General features: G+C 42.2%; 1 protein-coding gene across 4 annotated transcripts in view; it reads right to left on the bottom strand.

Annotated features, from left to right (window-relative positions):
* FBXO21 (F-box protein 21) overlaps positions 1-17,499 on the bottom strand; it is a 44,009-nt gene that overhangs the window by 21,723 nt on the left and 4,787 nt on the right. For 2 of the 4 annotated variants that reach the window (XR_006100910.1, XM_042442150.1), the window contains exons 2-11: positions 12,576-12,711; positions 11,229-11,323; positions 9,725-9,846; positions 8,839-8,985; positions 7,643-7,779; positions 7,223-7,359; positions 6,618-6,794; positions 5,015-5,147; positions 4,421-4,611; positions 3,859-4,016 (exon numbers count right to left, since the gene is read on the bottom strand). Coding sequence is in view for 1 of the 4 variants with exons in the window: in XM_042442150.1 (XP_042298084.1) it covers positions 3,859-4,016; positions 4,421-4,611; positions 5,015-5,147; positions 6,618-6,794; positions 7,223-7,359; positions 7,643-7,779; positions 8,839-8,985; positions 9,725-9,846; positions 11,229-11,323; positions 12,576-12,711 (1,433 nt within the window). In the remaining 3 variants the exon portion in view is untranslated. Of the gene's footprint in view, positions 1-1,695; positions 1,724-1,916; positions 1,976-3,858; positions 4,017-4,420; positions 4,612-5,014; positions 5,148-6,617; positions 6,795-7,222; positions 7,360-7,642; positions 7,780-8,838; positions 8,986-9,724; positions 9,847-11,228; positions 11,324-12,575; positions 12,712-17,499 lie in introns of all 4 variants that reach the window. The other 2 variants (XR_006100912.1, XR_006100911.1) reach the window with 2 other exon arrangements.

Here is a 17,499-nt window from a genome sequence, read left to right as displayed (position 1 = left end):
GCCCCCTCTAGTGGAAAAAACCCAATATGAATTCTTCCAATCATTACATATAGAAGCATTTTTAATTTACAAATTACTGCACATGTTTACCTCCATTATACTCAGGAGACAGGCAACTAGTACTATATCTTGACTTAATTATTTGTCCCCTATCTAAGTGGCAAGAGAGCCAATGTGGGATAGTGGTTTGAGCACTGGACTCTGACCCTGGAGATCAGGGTTTGATTCCTCACTCAGCCATGGAAACCCACTGGGTGACTTCAGGCAAGTCACGCTCTCTCAGCCCCAGAAAGCACCATGAAAGGTTCACCTTAGAATTGCCATAAGTCGAAAACGACTTGAAGGCACACAACCTAAGTGGGAAGCAAAAACACAAATCAGCATCAAGCCACTCTGATAGCCTTTAGGGCTGAAGGGCGGGGTATAAATACCATAAATAAAATAAATAATAAATAAAAACTGTCATCTAAAAGCCCAAAGAAGAGCTATGCTGAGCCACACCAAAGGATTATGTAGCCCAGCCTCATGTTCCCTTAGTGGTCAAATAGGTGTCTGTGGAAAGTCCTCAAAATGGACTTTAGTACAACAGCAACTTCCCACTTCTGTTGCCTAGTAAGTGGTATGCAGAGGCAACTACTTATGGATCATGACGTATAATTGTGACTGTCAGCCAAAAGGAGTCCTAACCTCTGAGAATCTGTCTATGGTATATAGACTATATAATTCTGCAATAAAATGTATTCATGGACCTTGGAATTCAAGTGTCTCAAGACTCTCGACCACAACATCAACGTGGATAAGTAAAGGCAAAAAGAGAGGCTGGAAGAGACTATGCAAGAGAAATAGTCAGTGAACTAGGATAAGGTGCCAAAGTTGATGAAAGAGACAAAGAGGAAAGCTTTTGTTTTTGTTTGGGATGTGAACCCTATTTCAGACCTGTAGTGTGTTTTAGTGCATGAACTCTTTTGTATGTGTTGGTGTGTGAGCGCTGCTACAGAACATGGTCTAAGGGGAAGGGGCTACTGCTAAGAGGAAGTGAGTCACTGAGTGGGATGGAGCTACAGCCATTAGCTTGTGAGTTTTGATTGGCAGAGGTCTTTTAAGATTTGTTTTTGTGTATTTGGGACATAAGCTCTACTTTGTGAACATTCTGGAGGTTTGTTTGTGTGGTTTTGTGGGTTTTGATGCATGAGCTTTCCTAGATTACACAGGGGAAGGCGCCACAGCTGAAAGGAAGCGAATCGGCCATCTGTTTGAGGGTTCCACTGTATGAGTTTTGAGAAGGACTAACGGACTAACGGCAATGTTTTCTGTGAGCATTTTTCATGAGAGTTTGATAAGGAGGCCTTCAGTGCAGTTTCACTGCTTGCATGGGACAGAGAGACATGGATGGTGAGAGAAGGGCTGCAGTGACCTGCAGCATTGGTGTCATGTTTGTTCTCCTGCTTGAGGACAGAAATGACCGTACTTGCAAAAACTACAATCTGGCTGTCTGGCTGGAAGATAAAGTAACAACAGCTTGAGGCCAATCTAGTAAAGATGGTGTAGAACTTTGGACGGAACAGAACACTCTCCTGGAAGAGCAACCGGAGGGTGATGCCTCTACATATGAGTAGGAAGAAGGAAAAAGCAAACTCTAGATAAAAATGATAGCACAGGTAAGCAACAACATCATTCTGGGCATCTGTAGTGTACCTTCAAGCCAGACTTGGATGGTGTCTGCCTAGAAAAGATAATCAAACATTAACAAAAATTGTTATAATAATAATAGGAGACTTCAACAACTGATATCTGCTGAAAATCACAGTGTGCCAAGAATGTAAAATCCAACAAATTCCTCACGTGCACTGCTGATACTTCCAGTTTCCAAAAACTGGAGGGGTTGACAAAGTTACTATCTTGGAACAAATTCTTACCAACATGGTAGCACTGGTCTTCAAGGTGGAAGTAGTGGGAACCTTGGGTGGCTGTCATCCTGTGATTCATTAAATGAAAGAAATGTTTAGCCAAGTGTAAATGGACCAACAATCAGTATATTAAAAATGTCAATTTCATTACCGTTTAGGAAATACTGGGTGAGTTTCCATGGTTAGGAATAGAAAGCACTTCATGACGGATGGGAGTTTCTTAAGTGAGATATTGAAGTCACAGTTGCAAAGAATTCCAATGAGAAAGTAAATTGGGAGGTGTCTAATGAACTAAAGATGGTTGTGTAAAAAGGTTTTGGATCAGCTGAGATTTAAAAGGAGCAGGTATGAGAACTGGAAGATGAGACCTTTGGATCAGCTGAGATTTAAAAGGAGCATGTATGAGAACTGGAAGATGAGACCAATCACCAAGAAGAATACAAACAAGAAGAAAAGTTTGGGAAAGCTAAAGTTCAGAATGATCTCAGGCCTAACTGTGTTGTAAATAGTAAAAGACTGTGTCTAAACCAAGAGAAAGAACAAAGAAACAGGAAGTTTGATGTGTGGAGAAGATGGTAAAATGCTGATAAGAGGCAGAGAGAAGTCAGAACCTCAGAAGACAGAGTTAGGATGCAAGATGGCCACAATAGATTGGGGAATTGGGCAAAAACTTTTTTTAAAAAAGAATTTTAGCAGGTATAAATGTAAGAAATTATATTTGGGAAGTAAAAATGAAATGCACAAATACAGAATGGATAACATCTGATTAGACAGCAATAGCTGTAAAAAAAATCTGGAGTCTTAATATACCACAAGCAAGACATGAGTCACGAGGGTGATGTGGTGGCAAAATAAACAAACAGATAAAACAAAGGCCAATGCAATTCTAGGTTGCATCAACGGAAGTATAATGCCCAGATTAGGGGAAGCAACAGCACGACTCTTTTCTGCTTTGGTCAAATCTCACCTGGCATACTGTGTCCAGTTCAGGACACCAGTTTAAGAAGAATATCAACATACTGGAACGACTCTAGGTGGTCAACCAAGATGGTAACGGGCTTGGAAACCAAGGCCTACAAGGAAGTTTGGTGTATTTACCATGAAGAAGAGAAGGCTGAAAGATGATAGCCATCTTCAATAGTAGGACTTTTACGTGGAAGATGGAGCAAGCCTGTTCTCCGATGTGCCATAAGGTAGGATCTGAACCAATGGATCCAAAGTACAAGAAAAGAGATTAAATTAAATATTAGGAGGAATTCCCTGACAATTAGTGTCATGCAACAGTTGAATAGGCTTCTTTAGAAGACAGATCCTCCGTCGTTCAAGATTGGATGGTTGTCTGCAAGGGATACTTAGCTGTGGATTCTTGTACTGGCAGGATGGGCAAGATGACCCTTACAATCTTAAAATCTGATGACAGGCCTAAGCAATACACAACTATTTGTTGTCACGGAACAAACGGAAGGAATACCCATGCAGAAACACATCAGATCCAGGAATCCCTTACTGTTCAGATGTGGTCCCAGGAAGTCATCCAGTCCAGGAAGCCCCAGTGGCTAGTATTGGTGAGCTGGGTCAGCCCAGAGTTTAGAAATATTGCCTAGGCAGATACTCCAAGCTGTAGTGCCATGACTTAGACATGAGAGACTTGCATACAGATCAAAAGACTCTCAGTTATAAAGCTGTAGCAGCTTCTGACAACAGCTTAGTACATATATGTACATAGTTTAACAAGCATCTATGGTAAATTTGGGTTTTCTTATCATAGACCAGCCTTCTGGTGGATTACATGGAACCCTCCAGATGGTTTGAACTAGAGCTCCCATCAGATCCAACCATCAAAGCGATGGAGTGGAGATGGAAATTGTAATTCAGATCTGGAGGACATCAAATTACAGAAGGTTGAATGTGTTCCCCTGAACATGAGTATCAAAACACACGCTTTGCCTACCTTGGGCAGCATATCGACATGACCCATCCTCCACCAATACATTGTAGAATGGCTGGTGAGCACCATGAGGCAAGCTGTGGACATTCATGTTTCGGATCCATTCGTGCCCCATCATACATGATGGATCCCAGCCATATATCACACAGTTATAGCCATACCTAAATTAAAAACAGAGAAGCAAGTCATATGACTCTGTCAAAAGGAGAATCAAAAAGTAATCTGGCAGGCACATTTGTGAGGAATTGAGAGGCTCTGTTCTGAGAATGTCAATGACTGGAATAAATGAGAATGGAAGAATATTACTGGAGGTGACTGATCTCAGAAAGTGCCCTAAGCTAAAGATTTTTTTTCAAGTCATGCATGCAATGTAACTTTCTGATCTGAGAAAACACTAGCTATTGTGAAACATATACAGTGTCTGTGATAGTTCCATCTCTGGTGGCTGGATTTATTAAAGTAACCATCTGAAGCTGTGTCACCTAGCACTGAAACACACTAGTGTTGATTTTGTGAAACACAAAAATCTAGGGGAAAGGAACAGGAAAAGATGTAGCAGATTCACCTCTTGTGTTTCATAATCATGCCAACTGAGTAGCAGATGTCCTTGTGTTTCTCCTCCGAGTGGAGTTTCACATCGGGTCCCGCTTCCTCTTTCCGACGCTCGATATGTTCTAGTGTATGCTGAACTAAGTAGCCCACTGCTCCATGCTGGGAGGGGTCCAGTGCCTGAATATGCTGCAGGATGTCCAGAACCTTGGGAAAGGAAGACAGTGGCACAACACCTTTGGCTTGATGCTACAGACTAGTATACATCTTATAAGGGATCGCCTACAATGCATGGGCTCTTTCTTTTTATATTTCCTCTCTATTCATCCAAAGGTTAACTGGGCCCCTAAAGACTCACACTGGGCAGATCATTACAAATAACTGTTCTTCCATACATGTGGTTAAAAGATGAAGGGAGGGATTACAGAAAATGAGCAATTTTCTATAATTCCCATATTTTCACCCTTGTCCACTGCAACAGAGCAACAGCATGCTCCATAAAGTCCTTTATGGAGAAGAAACCAGCTCACTTGCATTTACTTACAACAGCCCATTCTGTATAATACGTTAAGACTATATACAGTAAATGAAGGCATTCGAGCTTAACTACCTTCTCTGGCCAGATTCCCAAGTGGAAGTACAATCTAGCTTGGAGCATTAGATGCTGCACGTTGTCTGGATACATGGCCAAGTACAAATCCAAAGAGTCTCTTAGGAGTTGGTAGGACTGATCAGTGCTTTCCCTGGTAAACAGAAACATTCAAGTTAAGATCTCACTTTCATATATGTCCATCACCATACTCCTGAGACACCACTGACAGACAAGATGAACAGGCTGCTTACTTGTGTAGAGGGATTCTGTAGCACACCTTTGAGACTAACGCAAAGGAAGAATTCTGTAGTATAAGTTTTTTTTTTTTTAGGCTGAGTCTACTTTATCAGAAGAAACGTTGCTTACTTGTAACTGTGGTTCTTTGAGGGGTCACCTGTGAACTCACACAGATGGGTTGGTATATTCCTGTGCAGCGCCAATCAAATTCTTCCAGAGCTATTGCCAGTGTTTCTGGTGGAAGTCCCATCTCCTTCCTGCGCACTGCAGGCTTCTGTCAATTCCCCTCAGTTCCTAGTCCGCTATGGCAGAAGAACTGAAGGCCAACCAGTGAATATTCTGACCACCTTGGCACAGGAGGAGCATAGGTTGTGTGGATTCACAATGACCACTCAAAGAACCATTTATTTATTTAAACCAATCAATCAAATCAATCAATAGCAATAGCATTTATATTTCTATACCGCTTCATAGTGAACTCAGCACTCTAAGCGGTCTACAATCCATAAGCCAATTGCTTCCAACAAGCTGGGGACTCATTTTACCGACCTATGAAAGGATGGGAGGCTGCGTCAACCTGGAGTCCTCTGAGATTGAACTCACAACGTTGTGGCTGCAGTATGGGAATTTAACCATTGTGCTCACCAATGGCTCCTCTTCATACTGGAAAGAAGTGACTAGTGGGGAGTCACACGGTTCTGTCCTGGGCCCAGTGCTATTCAGCATCTTTATCAATGATGGAATAGAGGGCACACTTATCAAATTTGCAGATGACATCAAATTAGAAGGGGTAGCTAATACCCCTGAGGATCAGAATTCAGTTCTGCAAACTAGAGCTTATGCCCCAAACAGACAAAAACAGTCCTCAAACATTTCTTCAGTCACTAACAACTACAGTGCTGCTGTTTCATGGAGGAGGAAACAGGGCAACAGAGGTGGGAAGTATATTTTCACAGTTTGGAAAAATAGCTTAGTTTTCAAACCTCAATTCCAATTCAAGCTAAGGGGGGTTGTGTGTTGTTGTTCCCTGGGCCTTACAGGCTTAGGAGAGATAGGTGAAGGGAGGCTTGGGAGAGGTGAGAGAATATGTTTTTCTTCAGCTGTGGAAAAAGGAATGTGCCCTAGAGTACCCAGCATCATTCAACTGCATGCTATATTGATATAATCCTTACAACATTTTGTGAGGTAGCTCAGTTTTATCATCCTCTATACTGCAGTTAGAGGGCTAAGGGCAAACAAGGATGGTTTCCCTATGACTTGAAATTGGGTTCATAGCTCAGTATTGCTCATAACTCTTGTCTGCTGCATTATATCATCACCAAATTCTGAGATTTCAGGTCTTGTTGAAATAGAGGTTTTAATACGATACTTGACTAGCCCTTACCGTTTTCCAATGTTTAACAAGTTGCCCACCATTCGTTGCAAAACCTCCTTCGCCGTTGCCACACCATAGAATTCCTCAGTCACATGGTGTCCAATCAAGTATTCACACTCCTTCACTGTGAGCTGTTTTCCCTTCCCAAAAGCATCGATATAAACATAGTCAAAAATGTTGGTGCTTCTGGGGAAAATGTCAAGAAAATGGAAGCTAAGCACTAAGATGATTTTACCTGGCATAACACAGTTCTTGTTCTAGAGGTAAGAAGGTATTATTCTTGCATGCAACAATGAGATGTCATTTTCATGGCAGGGGTTGTGCATGTCTTGACATGGTCCTGATGCCTATGGTCACATATGTAGGTTAGGCAGACAGGCAGGAAATCTAAATTCTAAATGCCTCACAAAATTACAAATCTCTGAATTCCATAAAATGAAGCCATGGCTCTTAAAGGGGTATAAAAGTGCTATAATTGTGTAGTGTGCTATAACTGTGTGGGGAAGCTTAACAGTTTTCTTGCCTGAAACGGTTGCCGTTCTCAGTCTTTGCCCACTCAGAAAACAGCTTCACAATGGAAAGAGCAAGAGTCAAGTGGAACGGGGAAAGCTTACCCTTTTGTCCCTTGGCACCACCTGAGCAGAAAGTGACTGGGAAAGTTGACTGGCTCAAGTTGAACACCCAGCTGCCTGGCAATTGTCAAATAAAGCACAGATAAACTGATTGGGATTCCAGTCCTGTGGATCAAAACCTTTAAAAAAGGAGACCAACAACAATGCATAAATAGTTGGCCCTCTGATCTGTGATTTTTTTTCTCCTAAAAGGAGACATCAGTCTGCAGTCCTGCAGTACAAAGGATTGCTCTTAAGAAGAGGCATACAGAAAGCCCCAGAAAGCCACTGGTAAATCTGAAGGAAGTTACTATATCTGTCTCTTTGGGGGAGTGGCACAAACTGGCATATATAATTGAAAAATTAATTGCACTTTTTTGCTCCTTTTTCTGGTTTAATTTAGTCACACGAAGTTCATTTTACCTGGCGGATGTATGAATTCAGAGAATTGTAGTAATCCACCTCGTTCCCTTTGTATTTTAATTGCTCATAAAGGACATAGTTCATGGCATCAAGAACCTGCCTCTGAAGCTCCACCTGAGATATTATCAAGGCATCTCCTGAAATATGGTAAGAAGAGTTAAATAAAAGAGTGCTCATATTGCAAATTCTGGAACAGTTCTGAATTTATGGAGAGGGAAAAGCAGGATTATAGCCTCTGGTCTTAAAGGGATGTATCATGATGCTAGAAAGAGCATCTGTGTGCACTAACTGTACTTCTGTACCTTGGGCAGAAAAAGGTTCCTTAACCTTTCAACAGAATCATTACTGGCTAAATCTGGAATGTGGAAACTCTGCCATTTCAGATACAGTGGTACCCCGGGATACGAATGCGCCGGGTTACGAATTTTTCGGGATACGAAAAAATCCCATAGGGATTTATTGCTTCGGCTTACGAAGGTTTCTTCGGGTTACGAAAAAACCGCGGCGCTATTTTCCGCCACCGGAGGGCAGCAGAGAGCTATTTTTCCATTAGCGCCTATGGGAATTCGGCTTACGAAGGTATTTCGGGTTACGAAATTAACCGCGGAACGAATTAATTTCGTAACCCGGGGTACCACTGTATTTTGGACTATAGTTCCCACAGTCCCTTACCTCTGGCTAAACTGGCTGGGGGTTCTGAGACTTGAAATCCAAAAACATTCTGAGGACCAAAGATTCCACACCCTGGGCTAGGTGAAACAATCGTGTGACTCAAAAGAAAGCAATTTCTTATGCTCTTATCTTCTTTTTTTCTGTCCTGAACATTCCAGTGTTATAGGTGCAGAATAAGACATTTTGCCTGTCTTAACCCTTCCTCCCTTACTTCTCATGACAACTCCCTCCTTCGCCACTCTCACTTGGTCCATATCCATTTTCAGACCAACTTACCTCTTTTCCTGCCCTTGTTTTTTTATACCCTCTCTTTTCTGTTTTCCTCCTTCCTCTCTAGAATTAAAGCTGCTCAGCCAATACTGGGCAGAGATCCACCTGTTTCTCCATTTCATCAAGGCCTAAAATTTCATCACCACAAAACCAACACATGCTATGGAATGCTCATGGTGCTTGTTTCACAGAATAGGAACATCACCAAAGGAAAAGGCTGATATGAAAGCAGATTATTACCATTATTACCATACCTGCTTTGGAGGTCACACTTGGATGTCTGGCATTTTTGGATTTCAAGTATTTACGAACTTTAGCAGCAATATCATCAACCTGTGCTTGGACAGTTTCCAAGCAGATGTCCAACAATGGGTTACAATACTGGTCAACCAAGACAGCCCCTAGAAAAGTCAGAAGAAAGCCAGAACATGAGTTTGTCTTTTATAAAGCATCAAAGCCATTAATAAAATTATTCTCTTGACATCAATTATATATTTGTATTATCACTTTGCTATACATGTACACAATACAGATTACTGTTGTACAATTTAATCTTTTCCCATCATATCTCCTTAGAGAACAGTCTGCCCTAAATCTAATTGTTATCATATCATCGTAAATCATATGATAGGTGAAAAGGAACTGAGGGTAGTAGCGCTTGCTGCTATTTATGCTGGTCCCCAAAGGGTTACTGCCCAAATCTATTCAGTTCTGGAACATTCCGTGAGTCAGATCTGCATAGGAGGAAGACCCAGTTGTGTGAAGCACAGGGACCACAAAGAAGCAGCAGAACTTAAGCCACATCCAATGGCCCCTCAACTGGCTTTTGGCCAGCCTCAAGATTACATCCTAAAATGTGCAGTGCTAGCAAAGAAAGAAAAGCAAATGGATCTTTAACACCCAGATAAACACACAATGCACATATTTCAGAAACAATGTTTGAGAATGGAGGAAAGAAAGCATTTTATAAGAGAACGTACGCAAAAGCTCAAGTTATTAATCTGTCACCAGTTGAAACACATTTGCTCATCACTTCTATTCATGAAGTTTTGATTCAGGTACACACGTCTTTACAAGGCTCACTGATTTTACACTACAAACACATTATTACTTGTTACCTCCTACAGGCCTTGAACTAACCTTCTAAACAGGACTGTTCATCTGGTGGGCGTTGAAGATAAGCCTTCAGTTTCTTTAAAATGTTTTGCTGCCGCAGGAAGTAAAGAATTTTCTTTGCATAGTACTTCCATGTCAAGCCTTTCCTACAGAACAAAGGTGAAGCACCATTATGGTGAATGACTGCTTGGAAGATTTCCCAAAGAATGAAAAGCAGTAGACCAAGAACACAAAGAAAAGGTCTTAAGTTTATGAAAGAGTAGTGAAGCATAGCCCAGGAAGGACAATGAGACATCCAAAGGACAAAGCAGATTCTTATTAAAATAGTTCAGACTACTTCCATTAATTAGAAAGAAAGTTGTGCCCTTAAACCAGTGGTGGCGAACCTATGGCACATGTGCCAGAGGTGGCACTCAGAGCCCTCTCTATGGGCACACGCACCATCGTCCCAACACAGAGTTCACTAGAGTTTGTCACTAGGAAAGCCAGAGGAACGCAGCACTTTGTGATAAATAAGTGGGTTTTGGGTTGCAGTTTGGGCACTCGGTCTCTAAAAGGTTTGCCATCACTGCCTTAAACCATAATTTTATTTACAGGACACAAAGCCCGTGAAGTGTACACAGATCTATTATGTAGTTCAAATGCTTCCATCTTGGTTGGGTGTCTGTTTCCCATCACCATTTTGTCAAAATTTTCCCACCTACACAGTCAGACTAGACGGCCTTCTGTCGGGGATGATTTGATTTGGATTTCCTGCATGGCAGGGGGTTGGACTAGATGGCCCTTGCAGTCTCTTCCAATTCTATGATTCTACAGTGGGTCCTCGCCTTATGCGGGGATCCGTTCCGGATCCCTCCGCATAAGGCGAATTCCGCCTATGCTCAAGCCCCATTGGAAACAATGGGGCTTGTGTGCGGTGGCGCGCGGGGCGCAATGGGCGCGCGTGCCCATTCAATTGAATGGGATGCACCGCCCCTTCCGCCTCCGCACTCGCCCTGCGGCTTGAGTGCGTATGCTCAAGCTGCGTAAAGCGCGCCCGCGTATGACGCGGGCACGCTGTACTATGAAAGGATGATCTCAACATGTAGTAAAGAAGAGTTGCTACTTAGTATAAAAACTGTCTATTTGCCTACCACTGAGTAGCATTGCTGTATGAGTCTTACTTAAAAGTCTGCTAGATAGTTTTATTGATAATTGGGGATGGTAGGTAAATATATGAACACCTTGTTCTAAACATTTTATTCATAATTTTCCACAATTCATTTATGTTGTTTTTTTCAGGGGGGGGGGGGGGAGCAGGGCTTTTTTCCTTCTAGATTTGTCAGGTTCCCTAGGCCTTCATATGTCTAGCCATGATACTCAATGGGTGACCTTGGTCATGAATTAAATGTTGCAGCCCTAGCAGAAATACAATTTAGTTCTGCTGTTTGAGCACAGCAAACACAAGTAGCATCTTTCACACTCACTAAAAAATTAACAAAATGAATGTTCTCCCCATCCGATCCTAGCCATTTAGATTCAGCCTTACCTTCCTTCCATGTTAAGGATAGACATCAGCTCATCTTCAAAGAAGTGGCTTGGGCATCCAAGTGTTTCAATATCACTGAAGCCATCACAGGGCACCTAGCAAGAGAATGCAACATTATCTTCGCGGCTAAGGAGCTGCTCGTAACAAGGTAACAAAAGAGTCACACAGGAAACTGTGATGCAAAATGCCTTTGCATACTGATCCAGAATAACATGGCTATGTCTTTGAATTCTAGGAAACAATGATGCAATGTAGCCAATCAGGTCTATTTATCTGACAATGTCACACAGGGTCAAAGAAAACCAAATACAAGCATGAAGGAACTTCCAGAGAACTACCGGGGAACCTGGGAAGGCAATTTTTATATTGCCCAAGCTGTTTGTGAAAGCTCTCTTCCATGTGACTTGCACCTAGTATTCTTGTGCTATCAAAGGGCGGTAACAACAGTTCAGTACATGTACAGTGGTACCCCGGGATACGAATTGATCGCGTTACGAAATTTCCGGGATACGAAAAAGTTAGATTGGAAAAAACTGTTCCGGGATACGATGTTTTTTTCGGGTTACGAAATTTATTTCGGCGCGAAATTCAAACGCAAAGCGCGGCTAGCGGCTTTCCAGCGCTAACGGAAAGCCTTTTCGGGTTGCGAAATTACTCGGGTTACGAACGGAGCGGCGGAACGAATTAATTTCGTAACCCGAGGTAGCACTGTATATCAAAATTCATCCAAAAGATAAACAGCAAGCCCCTGCACAGATGATCTTCATCCCAGGTTACCTTGAAGAACAAAAGTTTCACTTAACATCAAGAATGATTTCCATTATAAACACAAAAGCTTGTATGGAAAGACACTCTTGTGTAAGAGGAAGTTCTCCAGCATGTATCTGCCACACTAAGATGGTATGCTTTAGATGTATATAATGTATTAATTGAATAAGTATAGGAAGGAAGTGTATAAAGATATATGGAGCTAATTAAGCTGCCAAATGGACAATAATCTGTTTTATACAATTATATAAGTATTATGTTAAACCTGTTTGAGATATACCTTGATGAATAGCACTCAACATTGGTCAGAACCTTGGATAAATTTTTCTATTTTCTTATTCGAAGCAAGAGACAGGGCTAGGACTCTCAAGCAAGGGATGAGGAAAGTGAAGCTCTCCAGACACTGATGGGTTGCATTTGACAACATTCCTTACCATTGCCTATGATGGCTAGGGATGCTGGAAGATGCAGTCCAACACCATCTGAAGGGCCCTGCATTGCCCACCCAACAGGCAGAGGAAGACAAAAGTAGGAGAGGTCTGCTATATCCAGAGATTACAGCACAGTTAGACATCTTACGTGCTCTGAGAAGAACCTTTTGGAGAAGGATGCTACAATTCTTTGAGCTTCCAAACCAGCTTTGTGTCGCTCTTTGTATTCTTCCAGCCAATTTACATTATCAGCTTGGTTATAGTATTTCATTAATGATGGCCACCTGTATAGAGGAAGAGACAAACAAAAGAGTAGTTTACTTTTCAAGTCTTCATGCAATAGTTCAAAATGTGATCAGGACACTAGCTCCCAGGCTGGCAAAAACTGGTTGTTTGCTACTGGTTGGACACCCTAAGAACCTCATTCTTCTTTTTCCTAATTAACTTTAGATTTGATGAAGAGATACAACAATAGCAAAACAAAACAATCACAGAAGATGAGGAAAGTTTTCAAAGCTGGCTGCTGATCTTGAACCAATGACCTAGTAGGGAAGCATTCCTCTTCCACTTAGCTCAGGAAAACTATTATTTTGAGCAACCAAAGCAACAATAGAACCACTTCTAATTGGATAAAACAGCTTGAAGACATTGCCTTGGCAAAGCCAGGTTTGACCCACAGCTTCCTTTTCCCTCACTGCCGGAAAAGCTGTTAATTCAAAATGCAGTGATGCCTTAACTCCCTAAAAAGGATGGGTTAAAAAATAGCACTTGAACTCACACTCAGTTCTGCAGCTGATGTACATACCGACCGGGGGTAAAAGAAGCACTGTTCAACCCCCCACAAAACAGGGAAACCAATGTCTACTGACAGTTAGAGCATCCTTAGAAGTCTGGACAAAGGTTCAAGTGTTTAGCAACAATGAAGCAGAATCAGATGATGGAAGATGCTTGTGACATTAAAGACTAACAATTGCACTGCTGGTAGCCCTAAACAAGGAGATGGGCATAGGTATTTATAGGACCCCTAGTCTCATTATATACCTGTCCTATGTTAAGATTTTCTGGACATTCCCTTTGAAAATACCATCATCGGTGGAGTTTTCTCCTGTGTTGTTCCCAGAATGCACTCCCTACCCACTCGTAATCAGTTTCTCCTCTTACTACTTTTAGTAAGGCTGTGAAGACATCTCTCTTCAATATGGTATTTAAACTATTTTGATGGTTTTTTAAATTAGAATTTTAATGATTTGATTGTTTAATTTCTTTTCAGTGATGTAAGTTAGATGCCTTCAGCGCTTTTTTTAAAGTGGAAAGGCAGGTTCAAAACAAAAGAAATAAAAATAATCTTAAAATGACATCCTCAGAAGCCTCACTGAGAACAACAGGAATTACTCCTAGGCCAACAAGTATAGATTTACAACCCCAATGACTCATGCTAAAGGCAGCCTGTTAATAAAAATTAGCTTAAAAAACACAGTTTCTGTTGCAATATTTATTTATTGAAAGATTTTAGTTCCTATTAAACGTGATACCTGAACTTTGGACTTCTACAAGTTACTGTCAACATCGTCAGTGGAGTATCCTCCAGCTTTGGACTACAACTCCCAATAGCCTCAGCTAGCATCACCAGGGATTATAGAAATCCTGGCCCTAAATATCTAAGGTCACTGAGGAAGTTTGATCTATGCTGAAATGCAATGACTCTCCAAGGATGTTTCCCAGTCTTACCTGGCAATATCAGAGACTGAGCCTGGGACCTTCTGCATACAAAGCAGGTGCTATATCACTGAGCTTTTAGCTTTCCCCTGATGCAGTGCCCTCAGGTCTCAGTGGCAGAGGCTACTGCACCTTGGCAGAAAACCATCGTAGGGAGGAATATTGTTTTTAATGTTGTCCTTAGTTCTGAGAACTCGTTGCATCAAAAACTGCATACTGTACATTTGAAACAAGCAAGAATTCTATCCCTCCCCCCCAAAAAAACCCCTGGGCTATGGGACTGACTACAGAGGTTGCACACTGCCTGCACACTATCAGATAATATTCGTAGTTGGCTGGTGCTGTGGGTTGGCAAGGCCAAAGGACGGATGGAGGGAATTGGTCTCAGATGACATATGCCCTGGGCCTTCTTGCCAACACAGCACCCTTAACCCTGCTACAAGCTCAGAGGGAAGAACAGAAACAAATGAGGCAAGAATCTAGCATTCATTCTTGCCAAAAAATGGAGGAGCTTGCTGCTTGCTCCCTATTCCCCATGTGTCCTGAGCACAGGACAGATGTGCCCACAGCTGCTCTCTGTGGCATCAACCACAAACCTGTGTTTGATTTCTTGGGGAAAGGAAGAGGGATGGAGCCCAATCCAAAAATGGACAGTAATTCTGGACTGCTACCTGCTGTGTCCCTGGTGCCTTGGAAGCTTCTGTGACACTATGGCTTAACAGCGCACCTGCCCATCTATTCAGGAAGGTTTTCTGGAAAGAAACTGCAACATAACATGACTGCAAGACAAAACACTACTGGAGTGCACCATAGCTAACCTGCACATGCCTTCCTTGAGGATGTCAAAAATATGTTGAATTGGGCCATGTGTATCTTTCCTTTCTTTGTCAGTTTCTGGACAATGACCAGCTGAATGTACTTTTAGAATGTGAAAGGAAAGCAAGTACTAAGGTAGAAACTACAAGTCAAGGGAGATCTGACAGTCATAGGCCCGAAGCAGACAGGCAGCAGGGCAACATGGGCCAAGCCCATGCTATGCTGCCCCGGATCCTGACCTGGGTCAGTCCCTGGGCTGTGCAGTGATGGGCAGGTGTTTATACGGCCGCCTGCCGCTGTGCCATGGACCCGCTACTACTGTATGCCCTCCACCATCATGTCTGCTGAGAAGACGCCCGTCGTAGCCTGTAAGGGTGAAAATGGGGCGCTTGCTACACCCGTGTGGCCATATTCCTCCCCCATCTGACATCACAGGCTGCAACATCCGTCTGGCCATGCTCCCCTCCAGGGTCCCAGATGTTACAGTCACACCATTATCTCTCCCTCCCCCATACCAACCTTCTCCTAATGCAACTTAAATTCAATATTTAAAGCTGCCATCTGACCAAGGAAGAGAGGACAAGAGCGCACACCAGGCAGCAGGAATTATCATTCTCCCTCTCCGAGGAAGAAAAACCTCACTAAATAAAACTTGCCAAGAAAACTCTGTGATAGGTTCACTTTAGGATTGCCGTAAGTTTTAAACAACTTAAAGGCACACAACCATAACTTTCTCTGTGTGTGTAGAGCGAGAGAGAGAGAGCTCACCAACAAATACCAGGTACTATAGGTTGTATGTCAGAGGAAAGAACTGGAAAAACCATCTTGGAGTATTCCTTGCCTAAGAAAACCCTATGAAATTCATGGGGTCACCATATGCTGACTAATTGAAGACCCACACGTGTGTACATAAGTGCACGTGTTGCATGTACATAGATATATACATGTATCTAAGTCCAGAAAAGGTAAGCTAAATTACACAGCAATATGTAAGCTAAATTACACAGCAATATGATCTGTGTTGTGTGAACAGAGGAAAGACAAGAAATGAAGGTTTTACAGCCTGGTCCTCCACAACCCCACTCCAAAACAGCTAAAAGCATTTGGACCAAACCTCAAGGCTTTCTGCTTTTGTGCAGATCTCTTCTCAGAAGCCATTCTATTTCTAAGCAAGTCTAGTGTATCTCCCACTCAGTGGTCCAGTGGCTCAATTTTATATAGTGAATCAGTGGGATACTTCTAGTGACAGTTTTTTAAATTCACTTGAATCACTCAGTCCATTTTAAAGCAAAGTAACTCTGGAATACACACCCTCAGATCCCCCTGAACATGTATGCCAAGTTTCAGAGATCTCAGTTGCACAGTTGTAGAGTGGATGCACCGACTCTTTCATTGTGATTATAAAGATGCCACCTTGTATATTTTAATGACTTTTAATGTTTCTGTCTTTATTCTTTTATTTTAGATTGGCTATGCACAACCTTGGTGGTCTTCTGGCAAAGAGGACAGAATAAAAATATTAATAACAAATCACCCTCACCCCCAACCTAGAACAGCATGAAGGTTTTAATCCAGGATGACAATTGGTAAATGTGACTTGGACCAAAAAGAAAATCACTGTAGGAGAGCAAAGCATAACTTCTAGGCATTCATACTAACACATACAACTGTGACTACAAATGAGCTGGAGAGATATATGTAAATGTCTGTTCCTGGCCTATTTTTGAGCACAGGGAAGTTCATGTGCAGCCTGGCTTTGTCCATGTCTTGGCAGAGGAAGAAAAGTTTTATCGCTTTTTGCGACTGCCAGCTGGCTTGTAAAACGCCAATGGAACAGTTCAAAGGAAGAGACTATTCGCACCACACCTGCGAAAGAGACTGCTTGAACAATGGACAGATCACCAAGCTATAACTCTGGGTTGCTTTCCAGGCTGGGTCTGCGATTCATAGTTTGTCTTGATCATGTCGGCAGCCAAGTTGGACCTTTAAAAGATTCAGATCCAACTGTGAGAGCCATTGTAGGTTGGTGATAATAGAGGCCTGTATTCCAAAAGCATCCGTTTCTTTGATTGCTGGACGTTTTGGCAGAAGTCAAGATATTGACCCCGTTCCTCTGGGCCAGACTCCAACCTGAGCAATTACATCCGAGTGCCTTAAAATTCTCTCTGCAATTTCATTTGGAGGAGTTATTTTTTTTACTCACTGCCCTAAAATAAATAGTGGCAGTAATAATGTAACACACCAGAGCCATGTTCCAAAGGAAGCTTCGTTTGGCCCATGCTGGCAATTAGACTGCTAAACCCATCCGCTCCGCATGAGGAGAGAATGAAAGCAAGCAGGTACAGAAAGTGGCTTTCATTCTTAGCAATGGTACTAAGGGGTGTAATGAACTAAGACAGACGATAAATGTCTGCCTTTATGATCATCATCAGTTAGGTAAACAGAGAGCAAAATGGCCCAAGATTAGCTTCAGTGCAAGGAAGTGCAAAGTGATACAGCATATTGGAACAAACAGTCCTGATCTTACATAAGAATTGATG

This window comes from Sceloporus undulatus, chromosome 10, assembly GCF_019175285.1.
Source record: "Sceloporus undulatus isolate JIND9_A2432 ecotype Alabama chromosome 10, SceUnd_v1.1, whole genome shotgun sequence".
NCBI classification, from domain to species: domain Eukaryota; kingdom Metazoa; phylum Chordata; class Lepidosauria; order Squamata; family Phrynosomatidae; genus Sceloporus; species Sceloporus undulatus.
The sequence above is the reverse complement of the archived record's forward strand: the minus strand, read 5'-3'. Positions and strand labels throughout refer to the sequence as shown.